At 40.0% G+C, this 25,832-nt stretch overlaps 1 protein-coding gene across 2 annotated transcripts in view; it reads right to left on the bottom strand.

The window, feature by feature from the left end:
- znf385a (zinc finger protein 385A) overlaps window positions 1-25,832 on the bottom strand; it is a 113,604-nt gene that overhangs the window by 22,249 nt on the left and 65,523 nt on the right. Inside the window, exons 1-2 of one of the 2 annotated variants that reach the window (XM_041799655.1) lie at window positions 17,372-17,744; window positions 11,649-11,759 (exon numbers count right to left, since the gene is read on the bottom strand). In XM_041799655.1, coding sequence (XP_041655589.1) covers window positions 11,649-11,759; window positions 17,372-17,509 — 249 coding nt within the window. In that variant the 5' untranslated portion in view covers window positions 17,510-17,744. Of the gene's footprint in view, window positions 1-11,648; window positions 11,760-17,371; window positions 17,745-25,832 lie in introns of those variants that run through there. The other variant, XM_041799654.1, reaches the window with a different exon arrangement.

The raw sequence follows: 25,832 nt of genomic DNA, 5'->3' as shown, positions 1-25,832 counted from the left end.
TAAAACAGCTTCATTACAATTTATGCTCCCCAGTTTGTTCTTCTCTTACTTTTTTTGTTGATATTGTGAAAACAACAATTAGTGTTGATTGGCAAAAATGGTCAGCATCTTTCTTTTAACACCATGGCCTGAGAAGTTCCAGCAATTTTAAGGAGTGCACATGCAATATACACGCATATTTGCTGTCTTCAAGACAGTCTGGCTAAAGACCACAGTATTCAGATGTCAGACGCGCCCTCCCGCAGACTGTTCTAGAACTTTTCAGGCAGGCCTTGCTGTAAAAAGAATAATGCTGAAATGACTGACTATTTTTGCCACAACTCCTTTTATGACATATTCACAGTATCAGTATCTGCTGTCTTCAAGACAGTCTGGCTGCAGACCGTAGATCTCAGATTAATGTGAGGCGCCACCTCCGTCAGAATGGAAGCGCCATAATTTTTCAGTACAATGTATTTCCAATTTAAGATTTTTTTCTTCTTAATTCATAAATAAAGTCTGGCAGTTGCATTCATGACATAACCACAACACAAACATTACATACCAAGCAACATTTCAGAAACAACAAAGAAAAATTTCAGAGGTCTAACCTGAGGGTAGATTATCTATAGGCCTGTTTAAGAGGTAGATACCCAAACGGTGGCTTACTTTAGCTACATTAGCTTTAGCTCAAGCTAACAAAGCTGTGCTAACTACATAATCAACATTACTACACAGGGAAAAAGTTACAAGTTCTAAATACTTAATTTGTTTAAAACAAGTATACTTAGGTAAACCAACTTATTTAGCTTTTACGGCCAACAAGTACATGCAGCTTGTTTATGATAAGTATCTATAACAGGTTACAAAAATTGAGTTAGTTCAACTCAGTGTTTCTGAGTAAAATGTATGTTAGCTCTTAACGTGTACGCCAGTGTAGCAAAGCTAGCTTTAGCAAACATAGCTAAATGGGTTATGTAGATAATGTAGCTATGTAGATAATGTAGCACATGTTAGCCTCATTCGTATAGCCTAGATATCTATTAGCTTCATGAGCTTTACCTTTAGCTAACACAACTAATGTAACTATGTAAGCTATGCGGAAAATGAAGCTAATTTAAACTTAATAGCTTAATTTGTACAGATATCCATTAGCTTCATGAGCTTTACCTTCAGCTACGTTAAATACTTAGCACTATTATTTATGTAGCTTATGCAGCTGAGAGCACATCAGGACAGCCAGTTGAGGATGTTGAAGTTTTCATGGAGGATGAGCTTTTGCCTATAAGCAGACTGTTTACTCGGCTTTATTAAATGTCCTGTAATCATGTTTTGTAGGCCAAGTTTTTTACTTTTAGTATCCTAACCTTTATCTTAACCCTAAGTGTGACCTAACCGAGGGTTAAATCTGATTTTATTTTGAAAGTCTTAGTGTGTATCTCCATTCTGACAGAGGCAGTATCTTACAGTTATGGTGTCTGAGAGCTACGGTCTGGAGCCGGATCCCTCTCGCTGTCTTTGCCCCCGTGTGCTAGATCAAATGTTTTTATAGAGGATGGCTACAACAGAATCCCAGTGTACTTTCTGAATTATTGTTTAACTTATTGTTTGTAATCTGTTACTTGAATACAATTTATGACATGTTCAGCTGACGTCTTTTCGAGATCACCCTTGTAAAACTGATTTCAACAGCCCTTCATCTGGTTTAATAAAGGCAATATGAATACTAAACAAAATAGTAATGTGAAAGGTTAAAGTGTTGATATTTTGAATGAAAATGGCTCAGTGAGCATGGGTTGGTAGCACTGTCCATGGCACTGAGAGAGCAGACTGGCAGACTGACAGCTGTCAAGAAAGAGAGCACACAGAGAGACACAGCCAACAGGTGAATCCATGTGTTTCTCTCCAGATGATTTTGAGCAGTTGTTGTAATTGGTTGTAATTGATACATTATGTAACGTGTTTGTCCCCCATGACTGCTGGAACAGGACTTGGTCTGTGTTCCTTGTACTCAAGATTTACAAATTACGCAGTGGACATGTCCTTACACTCTAAACCCAAATTAGCTGACATCACTAATAAGCACGAGTAAACCAATTGCCTTATACCATTTTAGTTTTTACACAAGCTGATACTTAAGAGGTCAAGTTGTATTAACATAGAACCTTAATTTTATGCAGTAGGCATATTAAGTGTATAGTGATCAGTTCACATAAATGAAGTTTAAGTTGTACGAAATAACAATGCTAAGTTTAGCTTACATAAAAATATATGAAACTAGAAAAGCACTCAGAGAGTGCAGACCTCTGCCATCAGCCCTATCTCCCAATAGTGAAGAATCCTTTGAAAAATTCCTGGATCCAGACGGTGATCCGGATCACTCCCAAAATCTAATTCGCCGATTACTCCCTCCCTGGTGGGGTGAAGACATGGTGAGGTAAAGCATTGGCTTTGCTACGTGTGGACTGTCATGGTGGAAGCATTGCCTGCAGGTGCCAAAAGATGCACTGACAGTCTCACCCATGGTTTTTTTGAAATTTTGAAATAGCCCCTCCCCCCTCTTAAAGAACTAAACATACTAAGTTATCTCAGCTAAACATGATCATTGCATTGCATCTTTCTGCTGAATAATACAGACGACTAATTTTATTTAGTAATGTCAACGTTTTTTGACAAAACATGAAAGAATAGTTAATGATAGCTAAAAAGTTTAATTAGAAACAAAATCCAGGTTTACATTGTATGTATCAAAAAAAAGGACAATATGGCCTGGCTTTGCTTCAATTAGTGGTTGAGGTATGAATGTGGTAACATGTCAAGTAAATGAGAACAGCTACCCTGGCTACATACCAATATCACTGTATGTCAGTAGGAAGTCTTCCAGAGCAAACATTATCATATTGGTCAGGAAATGTGTCACTGACCTCAGCTTAGGGTGATGAAAAATGCAAGGAAAATTTCTCATTATTGAAAATTTATCATAGCTGATGATGGGTTGAAATCGGACTAAATTCTTACTTAAGACTCATGCACATTTGTTTTCTGATCATCTGTTTGTGTGCAGTGGGCATAGCTCTGACATACGTCCTCTGCAGTCTAAACCTGGACATAGGCCCTGACAGTACTTGGCTCCAGCTTCCATTAGTTCAGGGATGCTGACAGACATGCCCATGGGGAGCTGAACCCGGGGTCACGGGAATACCATGCCATCGGTCCATAGGATCTGTAGGACCTCTAAGTCCCACAAAGACATCTAACTCCCTACTGCAGCATGCACACATTATCAATGGGAGGCTGGCATACGTGGGAGCCTGCAACATAAATAATGTGATCAGCTTCAGCTGCTCACTGAACAGGGTCATGCTCTTTGCACAATCCCCGACTTAATTGCTTTGCCTGTGGATTGGTCAAAACCCTAAATATACGAGCTGCAAGGCAGGGAGACTTTATAATATCTCATAAAAGGTTAAAAGTGGGGGTGCAGGAATAGAAGTTCATCCAGCAAAGACAGAAAAACAGCGCAGAGATCTATTACAGAGGCGTGTGTGGCTAATCCCCCGTATGAAAGGCCGGCTACTAGCTAATGTGTTTGTTCACAGAGTAAACAGAAGTGAGTCATTTCTCAGCAGGCTACTGTGTGACATCAGGGAATTCTGTTTTCAGCTTGTGTGTTTGTGTGGCTGCAGAGAGTCAACATGGCGGATGTGATGGAGGGTTGCTATACTGAGCTGTCGCCACTTGTCTGATCACAGAGGCACACGCAGGTGGGCAGGGGTACTCTTGTTACCCTATCTGCCATATGTTCACAGGTTCTTTATCTGTCTTCGTTCATGGTTTAAGTGTCCCCAAATTAAAATACAAGGAGCTTTCTCTCTGTTTATGTTAGCGGTGCACTTGAGTGAGATTGCTCCTACCGCCGCCACACGTAGACGGAGCAGATGTTCCTCGCTATGTGCTGAGCCAGCCAAATATTGCGCATATCAAGGGGCCGATGATGAAGATGATTATTAAGTGGCTGGATTACTGCTAGTTGCCAGGGAGGGCAGCAGGCTTGAAGAGTGGCTGACAGCTGTTAAAGGTGCTGAAAGGTTGGGAACATTTGAGTGACACTTAGGACATCAGACTGACCACAGGCTCAGGAGTGGGGACAGACGGGCCTGACATATGAGGCAGGGGGCAATGAGTGATGATTTTAAGCCTGTTTGTGTATGTTTTGCTATACAGTGTGGCATCCAGGATGTGATCTGGCACAGAGAAGTGGTTAGAGTGATCATGTGCCTTTTTGAAATCATGATGACAAGATAAAGCACAAGATAAAGTACAGATCAGATGCTGTGTACCTCTACAGCTCAAACATAACAGTTATAATGTCTTCCCAGTCAAAATTTCTTCAATTTTTTAATCATGGTTTATTTTTTTTGCTACAAATCAACACACATCATGGATGCACATTGTCCTCCACGTTTGTTGTTCTCCTGAATTCACATTTGATCTTTTGGGTTTCTATAACCCCTTTCCTATCAGGCCTGTGTGCTTACTTTGGGGGCTGCATGTTTATGTCTGTTGCCTTGGGGCATTATAGGAATGTACGAATACCCTGGAAGAGCACCATTTGTAAACAGCAGAGCATCCAACGAAAGAACCAGGACAAAGCATGGATGTACAAGCAAAGCAGCAGAGGTGCATGTAGGAGATGAGCTAAGGCTGGGCCTTGGATGAAGTAAACAGACGGAGAAACGGAGCTGGAGCACTAGTGTCGCTGGGAAAACTAGGCTGCCATTGCTGTTTACAGTGACATAATGATGCAGTTATTTGGCTCTAGGCCATGAAAAAGCAAACCGGTATCCTGAAGGTTCTTAGAATGAGCCAACTGCCAACCAACTCAAGGTCTGGCCCAGCATCAACCCCAGGTCTGGCTTAATGAAAAAGAGTTATGCTAAACCTTGAGTCTGTGGAATCTCTACCATGAAGTTGTTGCTACATATGGCAGGTGCATTGTACTGCAGCCCAAACCATCTAGCAAATGCATTCTGAGGTTTAAAATGTTAAAAAAAAAAAAAAAAAAAAAAAAAAAAAGGGCACCAGTTTAGCTCAGTGGGTAGAGCTGGCGCCCATATGCAGAGGCAGGAGTCCTCCGTGCATTGGTCGATTGATTCTTGGTCTTGGCGCTGTTTGGTTCATGTCTTCCCCCGCTCTCTCTCCCCATGTGTGCCGTCTATCTTCAGCTGTACTATCCAAATAAAAGGCAAACTAGAATGGCCGTCTGAGGCGGCAGACCCATGCCTAAGCAGCGCCACTGAGGAACTCACGCTCCCATTGATTACTATGGTGTTCAAAATTCGAAGTCAGAGAAAAACGGAACGGGTGCGCAGATCATCACCAAAATCTAATCGATTCTTCCCTGTCACTATCCCAATATTCCATCTGAAACTGCCCTTATGTCTGTGGTCACACATGTTTTTTATAATCAGTAATAAAGATAAGAGAGCTACATAGCTAATGTTGCTAAAGCTTAAGCTCACAAGCTCATGAAAATCTATACTTACAAAGTTATGAAGCTAACTTTACCTACATAGCTATGTTATCTGTGCAGCTTTTTGTAGCAACATTAGTTTAAGCTACATTTGCTAAAGCTCACATTGCTAAAAAATAACTAGCTACATTGGCTTATGTAGTAACATCACATATGCTACGTAGCTATGTTAGCTTAAGCTAAAGCTAGTCACAGTGAGCCACTGTTCATGCATTTAATTCTAAAACAGGGCTATAAATAATTCAGCCCAGAGATGTTGCTGAGTCTGTAATGTTTGCAATGAGGTTAAATCATAAGTGTTACTGCCAGACTTCATTTATGAATAAAGCTGAGTTTAAAAAAAATCTTAAACTGGAAATATATCAAACTGGCGTCTCACAGTAACAGTCTTCTAGGGTGGGAATCAAAGATCCATCTAGACTGCATAAAGGGGATTCAATATCAATTTCAGTCTGTATCATAACCAACGAAAAAATCCTCACAGGAGCTTTAGGTTTCTTGAAATGTGATACTCCAAAAGCTTATATTTCAAGGACAATGGCAACTGAATTTTGCTCACTGCATTGGAAGCTATTTCATTACTACTACCAAGCAGTCTGGCCCTCATTTTTTGCTTTTTATATCTTGAATAAGATGTTACCTGGACTTATCAGGTTATTGTGGCTTATGCTAAGTGTAAGAAGATATGTTTGATCAGAAATTAGACAGGTGCTAAGATGTGAGATCCCACAGTTTGTAGTTGACTTTTTGTTACATAACCATGTCATAGGGTTCTTAAGGAGCTGCTACAACAAAGCCAACAAGATCAAGGTGCAGAAAGAGATATGGGTGCAGAGCGAGGAGTGATCTCTAAGATGAAAGAGGGAATGAAGGGAGATATAAAAGTATACAGTGATGCATTGCAGAGCGGCCACAAAGGCTTTCTTAACCTCTCCAGCCAAGCCAAAGGGGATCAACTGTCGAGCAGCTGAGTATCAATGTGAGGTCCTGAATGGAGAGAATGAAGAAAGAAGGAGAAACAGATGAAAGAGAAATAGTGATGCTGGGGAATTACAAGACAAAGAAGGTGATGTAGAAAAGCTAGACTGACATCAGGAATTACATGAAAGAGGGAAAAAAATCCCTAAAGAGAGAGAAAAAGGCTGCAGCACATCAGGCAGTGACGCCTGTGTTTCATTATGCAGATGGTTCAAACTGAACAAGTGCTTTCCAGCAAGACTTTTTAAAGGGGGTGAAAGCTGTAATGTTATTGCTTTGCTACAGCTGCAGCTCCAGATGAGATTAAAAAAAAAGAAAAAGGAGGTTAAAAAAGACCGAAAATGACGAGGATTTAAAAAAAGCAGGAAGTATGGAAAGAGAGGCATGAAAAGAAAAAGAGAGCAGAGAAGTAGAGCAGGAGAAAAGGAGAATAAAGGATGCATATCTGCCTATCTTGCTGCAGCAGCTGTGACGTTGGTCAATGCAGGGCGACAGAGTCTATGATGTCACTAATGCAGCATGCCACCAAGGTTATTCTGCATAACCACCTCACACCAGCGCACAACGCAGGGGACAGCGAGGGAACAAACCCTCCCCACCATCCTTTCATTCTCCCCTCTCCTTCCCCTCAAAGTCTCCTCCTCCTTCTCCTCTGCTACATTCCCAAGATGCACCGGGGCTGTCAGAGCCAGACACTAATCCATGCCCTTGACGAATGCATCTTATAATAAGTAGTGGCAGGCAATTTTAGGCATTTCCACACTGTAAATAATGCAGCATGAGAGAGAGAGAGAGAGAGACAGGAGGAGCGAGAGACAGGCAGAGAAAGAGAGAAGGGGGCAGACAGAAAAGATCAAATGAGACGAATGAATGATGGTAAAATGATGCGTGAAATGAGGGGAGCGCGGGTGGGAGCAGGGAGGCGGAACAGGATCTTTTGAAGACATATACATTGATCATGACAGTACGTACATGTTAGGCTACCAATCACTTTCACTTTGACCTGTAACTAACCCAGTCAGCTCACAGATGGCAGAAACAACAGAGGAACATCAGCATCAAGGGTAGAAATGTCTTTTTCTCTCGAGAGTGAACCCAGAATCAGAAATCAGAGGGGAAATGCAGCGCAGCATCCTAGGATGTGTTTCCTGCTCTATTATTTTCCTTGATGAAACATGCATCCAGAATAGGTATTATGTAAAGGGTGAGCAGAATGAGTGGGGGGAGTCATTCTATGGGGATACAGGAGGCAGTTTATCACCTGTCGAGCGTAGTAGGACACACAGCATGCAGCAGGGTTGACATTCATGGTACACTGCAGCATGTGTTTTTCTTCTGTGTACACAGGTAGTGAAAGTGAATGAGTTATAGGAGCTATAGGGCACAAGCCAAAGCGACTACATATGAGAACGGCTATTTTCACTTCCCAAACATGTGCAAATATAAAAATCTCATTTTCAACTGAAACTTCAATTTTGCTTTAACATTTACTACCCCTATCAAGATATCTTAACTGGTTTTAGAATAATATATCTGAATGTAGAGGAAGAAAAAAAGGGACTGCTGTGGTTGTTGGTGGTCTGGCAGAGTTGCTTATGCCAAATTCTGACCCAATCACTCCAGTGTTGCAGCTGAAATCAAGACTCATCAGACCAGGCATCATTTTTCCAATCTTCATTGTCCAGTTTTGGTGAGTCTCTGTGAAATGAACCCTTATTTTCCCGTCACATCTGGTGTGATCTTCTTCTGCTTCAAGGTTCAAAGTGTTACACATTCAGAAATGCTTTTCTGCGTGCCCTGGTTGTACGAGGATGGTTGTGTGTGAAAATCCCACTATATCAGCAGTTTATGTACTACTCAGACCAGTCTGTCTGACCCCAGTGACCATGGTACATCTAAATGTCAATGACCTCTCTCCCCCATTCTAATGCTCAGTTTAGAATTCAGCTGATCGTTTTGACCGTGATTGCATGCCTGAATTCATTGGTTGGTTCTGTGTAATTGGCTTATTTGATATTTGTGTTAATGAAGAGAAGAAACAGTATACCTAATAAAGTGACCAGTGAGTTTAAAGCACAACAGAGAAAAGGGGACATAGGAATAAACTTGGAAATACAGGAGTAAATGTAAAATAAAAGATGTATTTATCTAGTAAGATGAAATGCTGAGAAATGGAATCTGTAAAACGGTGACATATAAATGCCAGAATTGTAAAGTTAAGGTGAAATAAGAATATTGTTGATGGAAACACACAGAAACCAAAGTCAAGCTAACACATCTTTTCCAGGGATTTATAGTCCACAGTAAATTCTACATAAAAATTGGGCAGGCTGTTTGTTGAAATATTACTCATGGTTTCTGGGCAGAAAAGTATGAAGATTAAGAATAATTCTGTGAGAACTAAAGTACAGATACGGTTAAAAATCATATTTGGTCACAGTCCAAAATCACCTCTTTTGATGAAGTAAACAGTATTTTTCTTGGTTAAACTCCAGACTTTTATGATGCACCAGATTTATCTAGCTAGTGGTTCCAAACCTGGGGTCCAGGACCCTAAGATGGGACATGTGGGATTACAAAATTAAAGCCCTAGAATATTATTGGTGGACCTCACAATATTTTTTACTTTAACAACTTATATTTAAATTTTTTCATAATTATGGTCAACAAAGTGACCATATATGGCTCCTTTCTGGTATATTGTAAAAAAAAAAAAAAAAAAAAAAAAAAATCCATAATGCGTACGCATATTAAAATATTGTAAAGGAAAATAAACACATATAGAGTTTAACGAGTATTTACTTGCTACTTAAAAGTTATCAAAATACAAAAAACTAAAACTAACTGTTGTAAAACTAATTTAAATCACATATACTTTACTGTTTTTACCTGTTATTTTAATTTATTATTCCACCAGAAAACATAAGAAACATCCCAAATTTTAATGTCTGAATGAATTTAAGCAGAAATAAGGATCACAGCAAAACGTAAACACTGATACAAACCACATCTGCACAATAAAACTGTTTAAGGACTATGAAATTCACAAAAAGTCATGCCTGTTTTATAATCTATACTTTGAAAATGTCTATAAATTCATAGATTTTACCACTAGATCACGCTTTAGTATTTGTCAAACCTGTGGAAACATCTAACGACACTATAGAGTGCTGTTATCCTGCATTATAATGAGTTATTTGTCAAGAAGATACCCTTAGTATGGTTGCTAGATGAGGTAGTCATATGACTTAATATAGCTAATATACATATAGTTAACATCTAACATCCCCAGTTTATGTCAACATATGGTGCCTCTATTTTTCACGCTAAAATTTCAGTAACTGCTAGAAATCCTACAAAAACAAAATCTAGCATGACATGTAGCATTACTATTTATATTTAAAATGTGTGAGTTTCATCAACTTATCATAATAAGTTGTGATTTTAGGGCCATTTGTTTGGGACCAAAAGAGATGTGAAACTACATGTTTCGTGTTCTGGAGAAAACAGGAAGTTTGAGGCACTATAGGCCACTGCTGATTGGTCGGATGGTGTGATGCCACTTTCTGTGACATTGACTAATATCAACTGAATAGCTGAGAAAAATCATTTTGGCTCTACTTTATCACAGAGAGTTAGGGGGAAGCCACTGAAGTCACCATATATGGTTCCTTGACTCATTTATGATTAATGGATATTAATTCAAAGATTTGTTTCCTCACTAAGGAATTCTTTACCAGACACACCTGTAATTCACCTAAAACAAGAATCAATTAGACATTTATTTCAATTTTTGACAGAAATGTTTTACTTTTGTCCACATCGGTCAACTGGTGACTAAGCTTTTTATCTTCTGTTTTTAAGATTAATTTTCTTTATTTGGAGAGGACATGGTGGTGGACAGTGCAGAAAATCAGGTAGAAAGAGTGAGGAATGACATGACTGGATTTGAACCTGCAACAGTAGACTATCTTGAGGCATGATCTAACCACTGGGCCATCTGTGCCTCAAGCTCTTGTTTTTTTTATACAAGTCGGTGTGGACACCAGCAAAGAGCGCAAGACTTCTTTTACATCTCTCAACCATTACCCAACAAACAGTTCCTGTGATTAATTTAAATATTTAGATTCTCTAGATTCTGCTCACATTTTCTGTATATCCTAACTTTATTCAACAAGGCATGTCTCCTCTAAAGATGGTCCCATCTGATCACTAGCTGTGGGGCTTAAAGTATTTCATCATGTAAACATCTTTGTGTAACCGTTTCCTGTGCCTTTGGAGATTTACAACAGACGACTCTGCAAAGTGGCGGCTTAAGATTACAGCCCTGGGACTCTCAGACCACATGGAAACCATGATTGTAGACCTGAGAAGTATATATAGCCTTGGTCCCCTCCTTAATGTTGTGTACTGGGGATGGATGTACGCCCTGGCCCTAAAGTGTGCACCACAATAGGGAGAGACAGTGCCAAATTATACGCTGCACACATGACATGTGGCACTGACGTTGTCTTGTGTTGATCCTTTTCTTCTACAGAAAGAAGAAAACACCGAGACTGGGCTGGCAGAACTCAATATAAAACATTTCCATATGATATTTTGTTTCTGTTAATTTGTCATCAGTCAAGTGTGCGAGTTGCCCATCGGTGTAAATTGTCATTATACTCTCATTAAGCAGCTCTGATAAAAGCTACACCATATGGACAAACAGACAAAGTCACTGTTAGAATCAACTGATAGAATTATACAAAAGCATGCAAAACAACTTCCTGTAATTAAAAGGGATTCCTAATTAACTGCATTCTAAAGTGAAATTTCCTCTGAATATATTGAAGATATTAATCAAGCTTTTTAAAAAAGATTTTACAAAGGGGTAAAGTATTTTTTTCTGCAGCAGCTCTTGAAAGTGTGTGCTCCAAAAATGATACCCTCTCTGAACTCTGGAGGAAACAAATTAAATTCCAGCCAGGTCAAAACTGCCAAAGCATAGCACAAACAAACGCACCACATCCCCTGTGTCGACACAGATTCGCATTCCAGAAGAATTTGTGTACAAGTTTATGGTGTTCATGTGTAAACACAAGGATGCAGCTTTAAAAGTCAGTATGAAAGATGAAGTGAGGGTAAAACTGTGTAAATGCTGTTTTTCTTTCCGTACCTCTGAGTTGAAGCGGATCTGGCAGACGTTACAAGAGATGACAGGCCGCTTGGTCTTCACCAATGGAACTCCGAAGGTGTGGTTGATCACGGCCTTCTGCACCGGGTCCATCTGATGGAGAAGCAGACAAAACGAGAGAGAGAAATCTGTGAGCTATAACTCACACTCAGAAACTACTACAACGCAGCTCTGCACTCCAGATGCTTCAGGCCCAGTCCATCATGATGAAGTCAGGAGTGTATGTGATAAGTCCTCTTTTTGGATGGATGCTAGAAGGCCGCCCATAAGGGGGGATAAATGGGGAAGCTTTCTGGAGGCCAAGCTTAACTGAGGGCCCAAGGAGGTGAGGAAAATCATGGGCCACTGTAAAGTTAATCTATGATAACCATATTTTCTATTTAATCTAAATAGTAACCCCTGCTATCAAAGCCAACAAAAAATGACTTTTTTAATTTATGCTGTTGTACAGTACAGCATTTTCAAAATGTAAACTAATTTTCTTAGGACAGAATTATCTTTTAATTTGCACATTAAACTACACCATTAGAGAAGTAATGTCAGCCTTCATAGCTAAGCCATAATATGCACAAATGTCAGGATACCAGAGAACACACTAAAAGGAATTGAAATAACTTGAAGTGAAAAACAATTAAATGTGCCAATGGATTAAATTGGCATTAAATTCCCTAAAAAGAAAAAAGGGGCCGTAAAAATGGTGAGAAGCAGTTTAAAAGTCCCAAAAATGGGTTAAAAGTGGCAAAAATCAGATAAAAGAGGTAAAGAAAAAGCAGCAAGAGTGGGTAAAGAAAGGAAAAAAAATGTAAAAATTGGGTATTAAAATAATGGAAAGCTGATAGTGGCAAATATTGGTTAAAAGAGGCAAAAATTGGCAGTACAAATGTTAAAAGCAGGTAAAACTGGCAAAAAATGGTTAAAGGGGGCAAGACTGGTAGAGAGAGATAAAGAAAAAGGGAAAAAAGCAGCAAATATTGGTTAAGAAAAGAAATAAGTGCTTAAAATTTACAGTAAAATGCTGAAAGGCAGATAAAAAGAGGCAACGATGAGTTCAAAGTGGCAAAAAAAAAATTAAAATGGCAATAAATTGGTCAAAAATGAAAAAAACAGGCAATAAAAAGTGGTGTAAATGGGTTAAAAGTGGGTTACAAGTGGCAAAAATAGGTTAAAAGTGGTAAAGAAAAGGCGACTTTACAGCAAATATGGGTTAAGAAAGGTGAAAAGTGCTAAAATAGACACAAAATGGTGAAAAGCAGCTAAAAAAAATGACAGAAATGGGTTTAACAAGGGAGAAATGTGCTAAAAGTGGCAAAAATGTGTTTTATTTGGAAACAAATGCAAAATAGGCATAAACAATGATGAAAAGGGGTGAAATAGTGGCATGAAAAGCTTATTTTAACATCAGAACCCAGCTTGACACACTCTTCAGGTCCAAGATGAAGTAACTGTTAACCAGGACTCTAGCACTAATGCTACAAGTCCAACACACATGCAATGGTACTATCAATAAATCACAGCTGAAGTGGGCCCATTTTCTGGGGTTTTCAGTCGCCTAGTCAATTCTGTGGGCATGCCTGGATGCTAGAAACCAGAGAAGAGTAGAGAGAATCAAGATGCTGACTGCGCAAGTTGGACTGAATACCTAAACAAGAGATTTCACAGCTGCTTTGAGTGCATGAATGTGTTTAGGCGCTGAAAACATTGGTTCAAGTGTTATGATCTGTTTTTGAAGTTGAAAACACCTGTTGCATGCTACCCAAGCTCAGGCCCCTGATCCTAAACCAGGTTCACACTGTCCCTGTGCTAATTGTTTCAGCTGGGACGTCCATCATCCACGTGGTTTTAAGTGCCTCGTATAAATTTAACCAAGTAGCTTTAGCAGCTCTCCAGTGTGTCATTGACTAAGCCTCCCACTTAAACTCTGTCCCAGACACAAAAGACCCTCTCTGTACTCATCTAAAAGGGTTCCATTCCAATTATTTATCTATGTTTGAAGCTGAATTTATCTCTCGATCACTGGCAATTGACCTCAGCATTATTCGCGCCTCACTGGCTGGTGTGGATTTCCAGCACAGACGAGTGTCTGGCACTGTGGCTGCAGCTGAAGAGGCAGCATTTATAAGATGATGTGGCCTCTGGTAGCCAAACAGAATGAAAAGAGACAAAAGTCCTGGCCTGAAGACTCAATGGATTTGATGCTGTGTGCTTTGAATTCAGCTAAAGTTCCAAGGAGTCCTCCAAGAGTGATGCAAGCCTGTTGCTTTGGAGAGCACCGGCAGACTCTAAATGACTCAATTTGGCTCAAAGCTAAGTTTAATTTGGCCAATCATCAAAATTTTTCCTCCTGCTATCTAACAGCCAAAGTGTCTGCTCATCAAGCACACAAATGGCTGAAGAAGACGTGCTGAGAAAGAAATGGAGGAAAACGAATATCCTCATAACTCAGGCACATACAATGTGAATTTCTGCACTGTGCTTGTTACCCAGCAACCCTGGAGAAACAGCGTAAACAGAGAGAGAGAGAGGGACAGAGAGAGAGAAGGGGAGGAGGTCTGAAACATTTAGCTGGGTGACAGGATGGTCAAGAAATACACCATCTGGAGGAGCGAATGAGGGCGAAATCTGGAGCGCAAGAAGATGGATTGGAAGATCGAAGAAGAAAAGGAGGGAAAAACGGGAAAGAGCCCAAGAAATGAGGGAGAGAGGGAGGAAAAAGAGAGGGGGGCCCAGGCCGGATATCCTCACATTGCACCTCCTTATCTCATTTGGCTCTCTCTCCCAAACTCCACGTTCCATGACTCCCTCTGCTTCTCTCCCCAGAAACACACTCATGTAGTTTCTACTAGTGCTGTTTCTGTTGTGTCAGACTAAGAAGTGACAATAAGAGTAAGCCTAACAGCAGCTTTACATTCAAGAAAACACTTTTTCATGTATTTTAAAGCTCCTGTGAGGAGTTTTAGCTGCTTATGAAAGAGCAAAAATTGATACTGATGATTCTTATGACTTTCAAAAGACCAACTGTACACTAGACAGTACACTAGATCTGCCGGGGATCTCTGTAGACCTAAAACAACCAGTGGATAAAATGTACCAATTATTAGAGTGCATTGATTTTCATTAATAGCAGTGATGAAGAGCAATGATTTAAATCACAGAGAATGAACACTTCATTAACCACAGATCACTGCTGGATGATCTGCATCCAAACCCATTGTAGGACTGATAGCTCAGTCCTGAAACCTCCCCTTCATCTTCACTCCAAGCTTTGAGCAAACATTTCTCAATAATTGTTTTTTTTTTTTTTAGGCTGTGGTTTCCAGGTTGAAGGTTGATTTATGAGTTCTGGTAAAGCAGTGATACCATAGAGAAAAGGTATTTCTTTCCATATCAAATTTTTCATCTGTTGGTGTGGAATAAAAGAGGGAAAATTAATGGTTTCTTAAGGGGTCAATTTTACCCGCATGGCAGTTCTAGGTAAAAATGGCCATTTATACAATTTGGAGTCATCCATCCATCTGTCTTTTCATCATCCATCTTCTTCCTCTTATTCGGGGCCGGGTCATGGTGGCAGCAAGACAAGCAAGTCAGTTCAGATGCCCCTCTCCCCAGCAACATTTTCCAGCTCTTCCTGGACAATTCCAAGGCGTTCCCAAGACTGATGAGATATATAATCCCTCCAGTGAGTCCTGGGTCTCCCTTTGGGTCTCCTCCAACTTGGATATGCCTGGAAAACCTCCAGAGGGAGGCGACCAGGAGGCATGCTGATCAGATGCCTGAACCATCTCAATTGACTCCTTTCGAGGCAAGGAGCAGCGGCTCTACTTTAAGATCCCTCTGGATGTCTGAACTCCTCATCCTATCTGTAAGGTTGGGGAATCTGTAAGACTGAGGAATCTCAGCTCCCTCTTTACCATGATGGTACAGTACAACATCTGCAGTACTGTTGATGCTGCACCAATCCACCCGTATATCCCACGGTCCATTCTACTAAACCACCGAGATACTTTAACTCTACACTTGGGCCAAAGACACTCTTCCCACATGGAGGGAGTAATCCCCCATTTTCTGGCAAAGAACCATTGCCTCAGACTTGGAGGTGCTGACCCCCTCCATAGCTACAAACATGCTCCAGTACATGCTGGAGGTCCCTGTCTGAAGAAACCAAAAGAACCACATCATCTGCAAAAGGAGAGATGAAATTCGGAGGTAATCTAACAAAGGTTAGGTTGTGCCTGGAGATCCTGTCAATGACAATCACAAACAAGATCAGAGATAAGGGACGGCCCTGGCAGAGGCCAGGAACCTTGTGCCTAGCATGCGGACACAACTCACACTTGGATTATACAGGGACCTGATGGTTTGCTGCTGCGGCACTGGGACCCTATATTACCCCCATATTACCCCTCATGGTACACAGTCATGAGCCTTCTCCAGATAAACAAAAAACATGTGTACACTGGATGAGCAGACTCCCATGCTCCCTTAAGAGGCCCTGCAAGGGTAGAGAGCTGGTCCACTGTCCCGGGATGATAGATTTATGTAATAATAATTTTTTTTTTTCAAAAGTATGACACCAGTTGTTACACACTTTTACTACATTTTGCTACACTTTCAGGAAAAGTCAATGGCTGACTGATTCAAAATTTTATCGATTTAAAGTTTCACAGAATCGACTAACATCCTCCACTAAATTTTACTCAGTGGGCGATTTTAGTGTTACAAAAGCGCAGAAAATTCCTGCCTTATATCCGCCCCCAAGCTCCACATTCAGTCCCACCCAAACCTGTTAATGGGTCTTCAAACTGACCCACCAACGTAAACTTTAACAAGCCTTGAGTCTTGGTGGAGTAACTGCATACTACATGATTCATGGGTTGTCTCCCCAGTTACTCAGTGCAGAACTGGGTGTGGGACTGTTATGATCCATCCAGTTGATTCAGCTGTTTAAAACACTGTCAGTGTGCTGCCAACAAGGCTTTTTGGATGGTGGATTACATGGCCTTTAGCTCAAATTCTCCACAAAACATGTAATGAAAGACAAGTGGGGCATGGTGAGGTAACTGAGGGATTTTCCAAAATGTACACAGTCCCTCTGACCATTTTTCTGAAAAGCATGAGTGCAAACTGGCTATGTTTCTCACATGTTGTTTTTGGTTGAATCCTTTTAAATGTCTTGGGTTACAAACTTTATAAGCCCTTAATCATTAGAAGTAAACTTGGAGAGTTTTTGCCTGCGGGGAGAGATGTAGCAGATGTAAATAAACCACTCAGACTGCTGACTTTTGCATCCCTTCGCAGTCACGTAAACAGCTCCCACTTTGAGAAGAAGGAGGTTTTCCTTGGATAATCTTTTCCAAAGTAGCATCTCCACAGCTGCTGCACCTTATCTCAACATCTTCTCTCATGGTGTTGCTTTCTTACCCCCTCCACACTCTGATTTATTTCCTCTTTCATTCTTTCTTTGTCTGTTCTTCTCACATGTCCGTCCATTTTCCTGCAACAAAATATTTGAAAGCTTTGGATTCCAGCTACGAGGAATGCACTATTTCTCTTGGGACTTTTCTGGCAGTTGTGGTATGGTCCGCACCATTCCAGATTTTAAAAAAGAGAAAATCCTTTGAAGCCCTAAATTCTCGAGCACTTTCTAGTCATGCCCAGATGAAGACACGGTTGGATGAAAAACACTGAAATCTCCTCGAGGTACTCACCTTCCTCTCCTCTGAGTCTGCAGATGCTTGGAGCTGCATTGGTCCTCCTGTGTATGTGCTGTCGCTGCTGGTCGACGTGTGTGTTTGGGTCTCAGCATGTGTGAGGCTGAGAGTGTATGGTGCACCTTCCTCACTCATTCAGCCTCCTGGTTTGGTTGTCAATGCTGAATACAAAGTATCTCTCTAAAAAAGAAGTAGGGCTGGTGCCTAGAGAGGCATTTTTTGCATGATGTCTTTGTTTATCAGTCTTGTAGCAGAATCTCTGTCTCTCTTTGGAAATCTTTAACTCAATTCTGAAAGTTGAATCCTTACTCTTTCTTTTTCACTGACACATGAACTTGCAAGTGCCTCCCTCTCCTCTCCCCTCAGCTGCTCTCTCTCCCTTTGCCTCACGCCTCCCTGTAGTGCATTTCCCTCAGCTTTCTCCTCCCCTTCTCTCCCTCTCTCTCTCCCTCTCTCTCTCTCTCTCCTTCTCCCTCCTTCTTCGTGCATAACCGATCCGTCCAGATGCAGCCAGGATTGTGTATGTGTGTTCCTCTCTTTCCCCAAAGTTCACACCATCTATCAAATGTCATCATCGGCTGCTGAAGCTTTAGCCCGACCCACCAATGGCCCCCAAACACGCCACACATGAATACACACACCCACAATTCTCCTCCTCCTCTCCGGTTTCCTGTAACAGTTGTCTGAAGAATTTCAAGCATACTTCAGTAATAAGGTCAGATAAAGCCCTAGCCATTCAGAAAATCAACCTTTTTTTTTCACGTTTTGCCTCATTTCATTGTATTGTTGTACATTTTCTGTATTTATATAGTTATCATTTGGGATTATCTTGCAGATAAGAAGATTTTTGTATTCATCTAATTAGTCCTGCTATAATGAACTGATCCTGCTGTCATAAAGTGCTGATAATTGTAGTAAAAACATACTTCAGACTGTTACTTATATAGTAACAGAAAGTTTAAAGGTGCCTTTTGTGTAGTAATGAGTAATAAAAAGACCATTCATTTTTATAACTATTAATTTCATGGAAAAAATTGTTTCATTTTTGCCTCTTTTTTGATCATAAGGAGGTATAACTTTGAAAGCATCAGTCAGATAGGTTCTTCACATCCTGCTTAGACATAACCAACAACATATCCAGTGTTGAAACTAAGAAATTTTACTATTTCATAAAAAAGAAGTATTAGCTCATTTTGAATTTGATGGTAGTACATCTAAAAAAAAGTAGGGACAGGGCCATGTTTACCATTGAGGAAACCAAGTGAGGAAACCATTTGTGAGAGTTTAGGAGAGGAATGTTGTCTCATTCTTGTCTGTTGTAGGACTCTAGCTGCTCAACAGTCCTCTGTCTTCTTTGCTGGGTTTTTAATTTTAAGATGCTCCAAATGTTTTCTGTTGGTGAAAGGCCTAGACTGTAGGCTGACCTGTTCAGCACCTGGACTCTTTGACAGCAAAGTTATGCTGTTGTGACGGGTATGGATGAAATATGCAAGGCCTTCCCTGAAAGAAACGTTGTCTGGATGGTAGGATTTGTTGCTCTAAAATCTCTATATACTTTTCAGCATTGATAATGCCTTTCCAGATGTGTAAGCTGCCCACGCCACAGGTACTAATGCAACCCCATATCATCATAGATGCAGACTTTAGAACTGTGACTAATAACATGCTGGATGGTCCCTCTCCTTTTTAGTCCACAGTCCATAGCATACACAGTTTTAATTTTGCCTCAGTCCATTTTTAATGTGCTTGGCTTAGAGACAACAGCTGCATTTCTACATCATCTTCACATATGACTTTTTCAAATGCAAGAGACATTTTTAACTTACATTTGTGGGTGGCATGGCAAACTGCACTGACAGACAATGATTTCTGGAAATGTTCCTAAGCTCATGCAGTGATTTCCAGTACAGAATCATGCCTGTTTCTAATGCAGTACTTCCTGAAGGCCTGAAGTTTCCAAGCATCCAATATTGACCTTTGGCCCTGTCCCTAGAGTGCAAAGATTTCTCCAGATTCTCTGAATCTTGGATGATATTATGTACTGTAGATAGTGGCATTTTAAGTTGGGGAACATTTTTCTGAAATTGTTAGATTCAGTTTTTTGCAGATTGTTGAACCTCTGCTAATCTTTACTCCTGAGAGACTCTGCCTTTCTAAAATGTTCCTCTTATGCCCCGCCATGTTTACCAACCTGTTTCCAATCAATCTAATTAGTTACAAAATGCTCCTCCAGCTGTTTTCATTAGTACAACTTACTTTTGTTGTTTTGTCCCTACATTTTAAAAATGTGTTGTGACCATCAAATTCATTTTAAATAGTGCCCCAACTTTTTAGGAATGGGAGCTGAAAGTGGGCAAATGCTACCTAAATGGTTACTATTTTAGGTCAGGCTTGTACTTTGGAAGTGTTAAATGAAGCCAGATGTTGCTAAAAAGAGAGTAGTTGAATTATATATTGTAATTATATCCAAGTTGTTTGATTTTTGATATTTTCTGGTGTGAAAAGTGGCTGTGCTGATGAACATGCAGCCAAATATCTGAGACTAAATCACTTCAATTCTCCTTACCGAACAGACAGATAGGCACAAAGTTATTAAACATTGCAGCTAAAGTAAAATCACACTGCTAAGATTAATGCTTTTATATGACTTGGTTTATTTTTTTTCCCCAAAGCTCTAAATTATTTATTGTTTAATTAGGGTATTATTCTCATCAACCTGAGTCCCATGTTTAATTTTTTTTGTTAAAAATCAGCAGCATAAACTGTTAAATCAAAGCAGTTGCTGGTATCCACCGCTCCTTAAAAAGCTCCTTAGATAGATACTGTAGGCACTTGTTCATATTATACCCAGCAGTGTGGTAAGAAGTACTTACAGAGCACAAGGACCAAGATGACAAAGGCCTTAAATCTCTGATTAACAGGCTGACTGTTTCATTCACAGACATAAATTCTCTCATATACCCACTAATGCTTTAGTCCTTATAGGATCAAAGATATGTATTAACTAAGATCTGTGCCTAATACCAGCTCTTGCTCAGTACCCTTTACACCCTAAAGTGCCTATCTCGCCTTTTACACAGCAAAACCTCTAATCTTAGCAAGTCCATTTGTCTAATCTTTAGTCATATATACTGATATACTTAATATAAGCCACCTTTACCTAACACACCATAAAAAACATATTCATATTGGCAACACACTGAGCGGGCCCCATGTTGAGAGTTTATGTCGAAGACTGCAAAAGCAGATTTACTTTTTATGTAGACTGAGAATCTGTGAAGTTCAGTAGAAGTTAATGTGATTTTTTTATACTGCTGTCTTTAAGATAAGATAAGATAAGATACAACAAGATAAGATTAGATAAGATAAGATATTCCTTTATTAGTCCCACAGGGGGAAATTCCAATTTAAAGCAGCAAAAAGTGTCTTAGACAAAGCAGGACCGTTGGTGACAGAAACAATAGAAATAGAGGACAAATAAAAGTGGTATTACAAGAGCACTAATAAAAAAACACAAAAATATGGAATATAAACACTAATGAAAGTATCATTAGATACAGGATAACAACCAAGCATGGTTACTCATCTGTTCAGTTGAAATCACAGATAAATTGTCTCGTGCAGACTGTGATGAAAATCCTGGGTGTCAAAAAACACCCATGTCTCCAAACACTCTGTGAGCAGTCTGTTGTCAGGCAAGCATAGAAAATCTCATCTGATTCTTCACTCTAGGTTTCAGCTTTTACCCTCAGGTAAAGGATTTATGGCTCCTATGAGACAAACATTCATTTGAGCCCCTGACCATTACATTTCTAACCTGACACACCAGATAGACTATTTCACGTCCATTGCATGGATATAGTTCACATTCATCTGGGAAACCTTCCATACAAAGCATTTGGGAAGGGCAGAACTTTCCAAAATATTCTCAGAAGTTGATTGGATGAACATTCTGTCTGTCACATCCATTGCAAGCCAAGCATAAAAATAAGACAAAATGAGTCAGTATGAATGCATATCAAAGATTGAGGTAGACACTGCCGTAGTCCATGCATAGTGGAGCTTGTTAGTGGATAAAATTCATGCCGAGGCCGGTCAAGAGAAGTGTGAAACATCTTTTTGCTGTGAACAGCTTTCAGTGATGTTCTCTGCTCTTCATTTGATAAACAAATGTGGTCAAGTTCTGATTAAAAATGATCTAAACCTTACATTGGTGGCAGCCATTGCCATCAGTTTCCAGTAAGACTAAAACCCACCAGTAGCTACCGCCTCATTCTCCTCAAATGTTGCTAATTAGTTCTCAGATGTGGCACAACCATTTCAGACTAGAGCTTTGCAAATTTGATTTGCCTGATCATTACAGATGAGAATGGAAAACTGGTACAAACATAGTACCAAAACCAACACATCCAATACCTGCTGTTCCAAATTACAAGACGAATATTGTTGCTTCGTTTCAGCAGCCCTCACTCCAAAGGAACGGTACAAAATATGGGAAAAAGTTACACCTGTTTCCTTGACTTATATGTTGTACTGGCATCTTATTTCAAAATCATTTACAAAACCAAGCCTACTTTTAACTTAAAAAACTTTATTTCTCTTAAAAGTATCAATTCTGGCACTGTTTAGGCACCAGCATCTTTTAAAAACCAACCCTGCTGATGACAGACATGGAATCTGGCCAATCTGTGTGCACTGCAAAGGTATTTCAGCCAATGATCTCACGTAGAAGTCTGTTTAACCATTTATAATGCAACATATTATGTTTGGCGCCAGGCTCCAACTTAATCACACCTCACAGATTTTACACACAGAATTTGAGGAGTGATAATATAACAGCTTTAACCCCCAGTCGGAGCCAACAGGTGGATGCTGGGGTGGAGGAGGGTTGCAAGCGAGAGCACAGTGTTAATCCAGGTGCAGCACTGCAGCAGAGGAAGAGAAAGGAAATCTCACACCTTAAGTAGCCCACTAGTTTAGGAGGATGTGAGTCATGTGATTTGATTAAGATGCATGTCAGGTGTGAATGAATGTGCTCGAGATTACTGGCAGAACTTACTTGCAGGCTTCGTTTCATTACATTTCTGAACAACAGGTAATGTAAGATGTGCCGAGGGGCCGTGCAATATGCCAGTATGCCCCGCTGCCAGACAGTTTTATTGTACATGTGGAACATTGCTAGATGGAATTTCTGCTGTTTATTGATTTTGTAAGTGTGTGGTAGAGTCTATGATGAATTTCCCCATGGAGACATAAAGTAGATCTTATCTTATTATATTGCCTCAGATGTTAATACCAGTTTTATAGGTAAAACATTTATTAAGCAGCAAGTAAATGTTACTAGGTAAGTTTCTATAAGCTAGATTCACTGTCTAATCCTGAAATAGGCATATCATTAAAAAAAACAACTTCAGTAAAATTTCCTTGCTGCACTGGGAGATATTTTTACTTATTAGAGGCAATCTAGGTCCTTCATTTTCATGTTTCAGTTTAAAGTGGCTCATATTAAGTAAAATTACATATTTTCACAAGAAAAACAAATTGCTATGATGTGATTAGATCTGTCTTTTTGCAGTGAAATGTTGCACATTTGCACATGTGAAGTCCATACTACCTCCACTACTGCTGCTGTTTTATGTGTTTTCACTGTGGCGTTTATTTATTCATATTATTGTTACAGTGATGGAAAAGTGTCCACTCGAATGTGCAGTACACGCCACCAATTAAACTAAACTTTTCTTTACTATTTTGTTGAATATCTTCTTATTTGGTTGTGGTAACGACCAAATAAGAGCAGCTGTCTAAGTTTGTTTCTTCATACTTCTAATTGATTAGTTTTATTATTGTATTAAAGTCATCCCTGCTTCATTAATGTCATTATTATTTAATAACTTTGGCTCAGTCCCATTTCTAACTTTACTACCCCTACTCGCCTCTTGAAACAGAGTTACAGAGGGTGAAATGAGACAACCCTTAAGGCTCCTGATTATAGACTGTAGAAAGAATTGGACAACCCCCGTGTGACGTCAGCTGTCTGTTTACAACAGCCGGACTCAAACAGCTCTTGAAGCCGATCCGCGGAGGCTTCCATATTGAAATCTCGGCCTCAACTGAACTTTGGATAAACTTAACGGCCCACCTACTAAACGGGACTTCCTGTCAGCTAGCTAACTAGCATTCTGGTTGACAGAAACATAGCCTCTGCCTGTCGAGTTATCTGTCAATCAAATGAGACGTGCCAACCTGCGTGAAATGAGGTTTATCCTAAACATAATCCAAATGATCGTGGTACAAAAAAATTCATCCCCTGTACAGTGAGAGCAAACTAAGACACTAGCTAATGAGACATGTTTGGTATTTTGAACCAGGCTGTAGATCAGTTTATTTTTAGTGTAAAAACTAGCTGTTTAACTGGTGTCCAAACGGGATTTCCGGTTCCAGCTGCCAGCCTCAAGTGGACGCTAGCGGTATTGCAATTTTTTCACTTCCGCTTTGGCTTCATTCTTCAGGACTGGAGGTTGCCACTTGCTCCTGATATATGATGAGTAATCATTGATGGCAATGAAACAATATTAAATCATGATATTAGATTAGTGTCATGAGTTTCAAATGATTCACAAGACATTCTTGGAGATTTCCTGTAAGACTCTGTCCCTTTAGGAGATTTCCATTTTAAGGACCATGTACCCTGAGCACTTCACCCTACCCACCCATTAAAAATCATAGGGGCAGGGCTAACTGACAAGAGTAGGGGGTGTATTAGGATTGGGTCTGTACAGGTCATTGTCTTGTTTCAGTTTAATTTGAGGCATGTTTGCTGTGTCTAATGTTGTCAGTCTGTAAAATAATCTTTTGTAAATGAAACTCACCAGGGCAAGTAACAATCAAAAGTGATTGAGGAGGATGCATGCTGTTTGAGAGATATCAGGATTAAAAAGGGGTGAAATGCTGATAGACAGCTGAGAATCAACAAGTCTGCAGGCAGGCGGTTAGGTTTGCATGATTCGACACCTTCATCTAAAATTCCTGACTCTGCAGCCTGAATGAGCCCACACCGGGGCTGAGGGAACGTGCAGCTGTCTCTGTCCCAGCTGCTGCAGATAAATAATTCAGCCTCGTCACTGTCCCCAGTCACATTGGGTAAGACAAGCAGGTAGAGGACAAATCATATTAGAGGACCATAAAAGCTGTACGTGGCTTTAGGAGAGGCCATTCCTCCACTGTGGAGCTAATAAGTCTTAATATGAGCCTCATTAAGACCGTACACACTCAGCACAGATCACTTATTGACACAGAGTCATAGAATAACTCGCTGCCAGCTCTGTGCAAGGACATTTCAGTGTTATTGCAACCATTATCGTGCCTTTCTCAGTGTAATGTTGTGCATATTCATATTTTGGTGCAGACAGATACCAGGAGGCATACAGAATGGGGCTTTTAATTTGAAATAATCACAATTACCCTTCATTTAAACAGTGATGTAAAGGAGAGACTCAACAGTAATATCCTGGTTGTTTACACATTCCTCTGCCTAAGAGCCCAACAGGCCATAAAAAAAAAGTCAGATGTAAACAGAGCCGCAAACACTTACCCTCGTACTCTTCCTGTATAAATTTACTCAACTCCACAGCACTGAATTAAACATGAAAATATCTCTGGGAAAGTAGAAGGCAATGTAGAAAACATCAACATGGATTCTTCTTTAGCTGCAAACATGGTTGTATCTTTATGTTGTGGTCTTTACAGCTATAAAGATGCTAATCTATTATTTAGTTGGTGGCCAGAGGGCGGATTCAAGCTTTACAGCATCTTAACTTTTGATCATTTTTTACTGAATTACTTATTTTAGAAAACTTAAGAGGCTGTTTAAGTAGCAGGAAATTCAGGGAATTCAACAAATGCAATCCTGTGTACAAATTTTCTAAGTTTATGGCTTTTTACACTGTTTGTTTGATCAGGATCATTGTTTGATTAAAGGCTTTTTAAAAGTTCATTGGTGATGTCTGTTCTAAAGCAGGGGTTCTCAACTGGTGGGTTGGGACCCAGAAGTGTGTCAGCGAGCTGTTTCAGTGCATCGTGAAGGTATGCCTGGAAGACAGTGAGAAAAAACTACGTTGCAAAGAATATCCAAACAGATTTAATTTTTTTGCCATAATAAAAAGTTCTCTTTGGTTGTTAACTGACCCTAACCCTAACCCAATACCACTCCATCTCACTGTCTAACGGTTTAATAAAGCTGTTTTCTCATGTTGATATGTTCATTTCTAATACAGTTCAGTGGTTAGAAATGTTCAAAGTCCACACCTTTAGGGTGGAGTGAGGAGTATGTCTGGAGAGTAAGCACTGCCTAGGGTAGTGGTTCTCAACCTGGGGGTCAGGACCCCTTTGAGGGTTGCAAGACACTGAAAGGGGGTTGCAAGATGCCTTCCAAAACACAAGGAACATCTCTAAATTATCT

Source organism: Cheilinus undulatus, linkage group 11 (assembly GCF_018320785.1).
Source record: "Cheilinus undulatus linkage group 11, ASM1832078v1, whole genome shotgun sequence".
Lineage (NCBI taxonomy): Eukaryota > Metazoa > Chordata > Actinopteri > Labriformes > Labridae > Cheilinus > Cheilinus undulatus.
The sequence above is the reverse complement of the archived record's forward strand: the minus strand, read 5'-3'. Positions and strand labels throughout refer to the sequence as shown.